Genomic DNA, 5,621 nt, shown 5'->3' with positions numbered 1-5,621 from the left:
ACAGAAATATCAAACGGCTGAAGCCTAGAAATGTCCGGTTCCCTTAAGCCCTACTTAAGGAGCTGAGATGAACCAGCACCCATCCAAGGTCTAGGAATGGAACGGGCAGAAAGGACAGATCCTTGACGGGAGCTGGGCAGAGCTGGCCACAGGGACCCTGGGCAGGCCTCGACTTCAGACGCCCATTGTCTTGCTGCAGCTCCCCAGCAGCTCCACGAGCTCCCGGACTCCATCCACCTCCCCAAGCCTTCATGACTCCTCACCGCCGGCACTGTCCGGGCAGCCCTCGCTCCAGCCGCCCGCGTCGCCCCGGCCACCCCGGTCTCAGGACTCACAGCCTCCCACGCCCCCAGAGCCCGATCCTGGCTCCCGGCGCAACACCAAAATGCAAGACAATCCGGAGGCCTGGGCCCAAGGCATCGTGCGGGAAATCCGCCAGAGCCGGGACTCGCAGTCGCGGGAATATTCGCGCACATCCCCCACCGAATGGAAGTCCTCCAGCCAGCGCAGGGGGATCTACCCCGCCTCCAACCAACTGGACCGCGACTGTCTGCCTGAGCAGCAGCAGCAGCAGCGGGAGGATGAGGACGACTACGAGGCTGCCTACTGGGCATCCATGAGGTCGTTCTATGAGAAGAACCCGAGCTCCTCGCGTCCCAGGCCGGTGAGCGAGCCCGCCACCCCTGGCACGCGGGGCGCCCCTCCTTGCAGCGGGCAGCAGAGCCTCTTCCAGCCGCCCTCCTTTCCACTGCGCAGGGAGGTCCTCCCCAGTCTCCCGCTTCTCCTCCCCAAACCTCAGGGAGTCCCAGCCTCAGCTGTTTCCAGCATCCCACTTCTCCAGGCAGGGACCCGCGGTCCTATTCTCACCCTCCCGTGGAGGAGCCCCAACCCTGTCCCCTTCCTGGCTATGTGACTGTCCTCCCGTTGCCGTCCCTCTCTGCAGCCCAAACCCAAGAACGCCATCACCATTGCTCTCTCATCCTGCGCGCTCTTCAACATGGTGGACGGCAGGAAAATCTACGAGGAAGAGGGTCTGGAAAAGTACATGGAGTATCAGCTCACCAATGAGAATGTCATCCTGACCCCGGGTCCGGCGTTCCGCTTCGTCAAGGTACTCTGCAAGCTGTCTTTGGTCCGCCAGGACCCTCGATGGCGAGGGAAGGACCCAGGCCAACCCTTGGGAGGGCATTCAATTTCCCAGATCATTCCTAGCCCACCATTGTCATTCTTGTCTCCTTCTAGCTGACCCAGGTCAGTTTATGATTTCGCACAGGCTTCCAGACTGTGGAGGAACTCCAGCCCACAGCCCTAGATTTGGTATGTTAGCCTTCCCTAAGTGAAGTCCTAATCATGAGACCTGTAACAGAAGCCTCTCTCCCTCGAAGGAGTGCTAAGAAGCCATAATGAATTTATAATCCTGAGTAGTAGAAATAAAACGCCATATTACAGTGAAATGAAATTCACTTTAGCTCTTCTGGCCCCAAACATAGCATATTAAGTAAATAAAGATGCTGTTGGCACTTAGGGGTGTGATTTTAATAGAAAAGGTAAGGTTCTCTGAACTTACACTGAAATGTATAGCACTTACAACTTTGATCTGCTTGTATAAATATTACACAATAACATTTTAACCGTACAAAAACAAATGACACCTCTACAAGTTGTTGGTAGAATGTACTTATGAGTCATAGTAAAAGCATGGGCAGGAGCTACAAACCTAAAGATACATGTTAATACACAAAGTACTCTCTTTGACAGCATATATACTAAAATTGGAATGAAACAGAGACAATTTGCATGACCTCTGGGCAAGGATGACATGCAGATTCATGAAGCAGTCCATATTTTTCAAAGTTAAAAAACAATCATTAGATGATCAATAAAAGCAGATTTTAAAAATCAATCAAACCTAGACAAAGCATAAAAGGATTAGCCTGACCCTACTCTCTACCTGTCCCCCAGAGATAATTCTAGTGAACCCAAAGTTGAAACAATTCTCAACAAACATTACTGATGTATTCTGAACATTAACTGAGTTCCTATGAATGAGAGGTTGATAATACAGAAATGCATGGGATAAATCTTCCTTAAAGGAGCCAGAATCTCTCAGAGAAGATTCTTCAGAGCTTGAATTTGACTCTGATGAGATGCTTCCTCTGTGGCCTCCCCAAAACCACCTTGCCTGCCCCTCTTTACACACATTCATGTTTGTAACCTGCAGGCACTACAGTATGTCAATGCTAGACTCCGTGATCTATATCCTGATGAACAGGACTTATTTGATATTGTACTGATGACTAATAACCATGCCCAAGTGGGAGTGCGGCTTATAAACAGCGTCAATCATTATGGTAAGTAAAATAAATACCATGTGGAAGAACAGCTCTCTGCTCTGAAAGAGAGAAGCCATGTTATTTTGCTAACTGTGGCTTAACCAAACGCAGCGTCTTTGATACTGACACCCCCTTCTGCGCCAGGAATGTTTATTTGCCTATGTCAGAACAAGAGAGGCCATGTTCATTTTTAACTTCAGCACAGAGTTGGGCTCAAAGCTCTGGACTTAACTTGTCAAGTGTGAATTTCAAAGTCTTAATCCTAGGTCCTGCAATATATTTCTCTGTTTTATGTTTTTCACTTCTGAACTTGACTTCAAGGAGCCGTCAACCCAAAGGTTTTTACTGTGTGATCAAACTTCTTGCTCACCACAGATTCGTGTTAAAGGTTTAAAGGTTTAAAGGTTTTCACCTCTCCTTTCCACTCTTAAAATCTGATTGTCCCCGGCTGCTTTCTCTCCCCACACATAAAATAATTTACATGGAAAATTTGATTGATTCTAGTCTCTTCAGTGTTTCTATCAGTGTGTTGGGGACTTTAAGAGAAAGTTCCAACTTTTCCTATTATGGAACTACCTGAATTATTTCAGGCACAATTGGCCTATTTTCTAAATGGGTGTGTGAAGTTAAAATAACGTTTAAATTGGGCATATTTACAAATAATCAAGATATAAGTTATGAGTTTTACTTTATATTATTCTAACTATAAGGCTGGACTCATTGAAGTACATTTAAAAATATTTTTGCCTTTTAAAAGTGTAGTCTTCGTAGTGTTATGAAGTAAAAAGAGAGAACATAAAAATTTAACATAAATGAGTGCCATATAACAATCACCTAGTAAACAACAGCTAGTATTTAACATTGATTTAGTAGGTGATTAAGGTCTATCTATCCCTCACCACGCTGACCTATCAAGGCTGGAAGCATAAGAAATCAGTTATTTACCTGTTAATTCTGCTGATGAACTGATTGTGTACAACCTTCTCATGCAGCCTTGTTCATGGAATAAAAATCTTTTGACCCAGAAGAGTTAGTTACTTCCTTCTCTGGGTACTGAAAGCAATTCGTATCTCTGTCTGCCGGGGTCTTTATTATAACAAATGTTTTACATGCCAGGCTCCTCAGTGAACTGTGATCTCCTTAAGAAGAGGGACGATGCTTTAATCATTTCTGGAGTCTCGGTGTCACCAAATAATTTCCGAGTGATGAAATTCACATGATTTAGGGATTTGTAGAGCACACTTTTGTGCCACATATGCCCAATATTGACATAAGCGAAAAAATGAGAGCATTTTCTAATACCAAAGCAGATACTTCCACCAAGACAGTTAATGGACCTGACCAACTCTCCTGGTCCATACAAATGATAAACAACTAACTAGACAGTATTCTGCTTTATATCATGTGTAGCTACCCGGTTTACCATATATCTAAAAAAAATCCTTTGAATTGGTACATATTCTATCATTTGGATAATCCTATACTTTATATAACTACTGTCACATTGTTGAACGTTTTGCTTTTATAAATAACCCTAAACTGAGACCTTTCTATAGAAATCTTTATCAGAATTTCAGAATATTCCTTTTTAAAAAACTAAGGAATCTTAGGTCAAAAGGTACAAAGCTGTTAAAAGCTCTTAATACATATTGCGTATCATCAAATCACTTTCTAGACAGCTTGTACCAATGTATACTTTTACCCATAGTATATGAAGGTGCCTATTTTACAAACCCCTTTCAGACAGCCAGTGTTATTTTGTAACAGTTACTGATTTACAAAAGCATTTGATGTTATATTAATGTTTAATGATGATAATTCACTGTTACATGACTAAATTGCATGTCATGAGGGTTTAGTGTAGAGATTACTTCATTACCTAGGTAATAAGCATATTACCCAATAGGTAATTTTTCAATCCTCATCTGCCTCCCACCCTCCACCCTCAAGTAGGCCTTTGATGTCTATTGCTGCCTTCTTTGTGTCCATGTGTACTCAATGTTTAGCTCCCACTTATAAGTGAGAACATGTGGTATTTGGTTTTCTGTTGCTGCATTAATTCACCTAGGATAATAGCCTCCAGCTCCATCCATGTTGCTGCAAAAAAGATGATCTCATTCTTTGTTATGGTTGTGTTCCACGGTATATATGCACTACATTTTGTTTATCCAGTCCATCATCAATGGGCATTTAGGTTGATTACATGTCTTTGCTATTGTCAATGGTCCTGCAATGAACATTTGTATGCATATATTCTGGTTTTTTGTTGTTGTTGGTTGTTTGTTTTTTGTTTGTTTGTTTGTTTTTGACAGAATTTTGCTCTTGTTGCCCAGGCTGGAGTGCAATGCACTATCTCGGCTCACCGCAACCTCTGCCTCCCGGGTTCAAGTGATTCTCCTGTCTCAGCCTCCCAAGTAGCTGGGATTACAGGCATGTGCCACCACGCCCGGCTAATTTTGTATTTTTTTAGTAGAGGTGGGGTTTCTCCATGTTGATCAGACCAGTCTCAAACTCCTGACCTCAGATGATCTGCCCACCTCAGCCTCCCAAACTGCTGGGAGTACAGGCGTGAGCCACCATGCCCTGCCATATATATATGCTTATGGTAGAACAATTTATATTCCTTTGGGCATATACCCAGCAATGGGATTGCTGGGCCAAATGGTAATTCTGTTTAAAATTCATTGAGAAATCTGCAACCTGCTTTCCATACCAGCTGAACTATTTTACACCACCAAAAGCAGCACGTAAGTGTTCCTTTTTAACCACAACCTCATCAGCAGGTCAGTTTTTGATTTTTAACAGTAGCCATTCTGATTGATATGAGATGATAATCTCATTGTAGTTTTGATTTGATTTTCTCTAATGATTAGTGAGGTTGAGCATTTTTTTCATATGCTTGTTGGCTGCATGTATGTCTTCTGAGAAGTGACTATTCATGTCCTTTGCCCATTTTTTAATGAGGTTGTTTCTGCTTGTTAATCTGTTTAAATACCTCACAAATTCTGGATTTTAGACCTTTGTTAAATGCATAATTTGAAAATATTTTCTTCCATTTTATAGGCTGTCTGTTTACTCTGGTGATTGTTTCTTTTGCTATGCAGAAGCTCTTTAATTAGCTCCCATGTGTCAATTTTTTTCTTGTTGTTGCAATTGCTTTTGGTGTCTTCATCATGAAATCTTTGCCACAGCCTGTCCAGATTGGTATTTCCTAGGTTTTCCTCGAGGGCTTGGGACATGACCCAAGGAGATATGTAGAGTGTTCTGGTGAGAATGTCTGGCCCACTT

At 43.0% G+C, this 5,621-nt stretch overlaps 1 protein-coding gene and 1 non-coding gene across 2 annotated transcripts; both read left to right on the top strand.

Moving 5' to 3' along the window:
• Positions 1 to 94: 94 nt before the first annotated feature.
• On the top strand, positions 95 to 2,386 carry LOC116272878 (cytosolic 5'-nucleotidase 1B-like; the record flags this gene model as incomplete). Its single annotated transcript, XM_031661737.1, has 3 exons — positions 95 to 664; positions 944 to 1,111; positions 2,222 to 2,386. Coding segments are annotated over 3 exons (876 nt in total), but the record flags the coding sequence as incomplete, so codon positions are not given.
• On the top strand, positions 1,743 to 1,849 carry LOC116272879. Its single transcript, XR_004181424.1, has one exon. It is a non-coding gene; the product is annotated as a U6 spliceosomal RNA (small nuclear RNA).
• Positions 2,387 to 5,621: the final 3,235 nt, after the last annotated feature.

The sequence above is a fragment of the Papio anubis genome, unplaced genomic scaffold, assembly GCF_008728515.1.
Source record: "Papio anubis isolate 15944 unplaced genomic scaffold, Panubis1.0 scaffold2410, whole genome shotgun sequence".
Classification (NCBI taxonomy): Eukaryota; Metazoa; Chordata; class Mammalia; order Primates; family Cercopithecidae; genus Papio; species Papio anubis.
The sequence above is the reverse complement of the archived record's forward strand: the minus strand, read 5'-3'. Positions and strand labels throughout refer to the sequence as shown.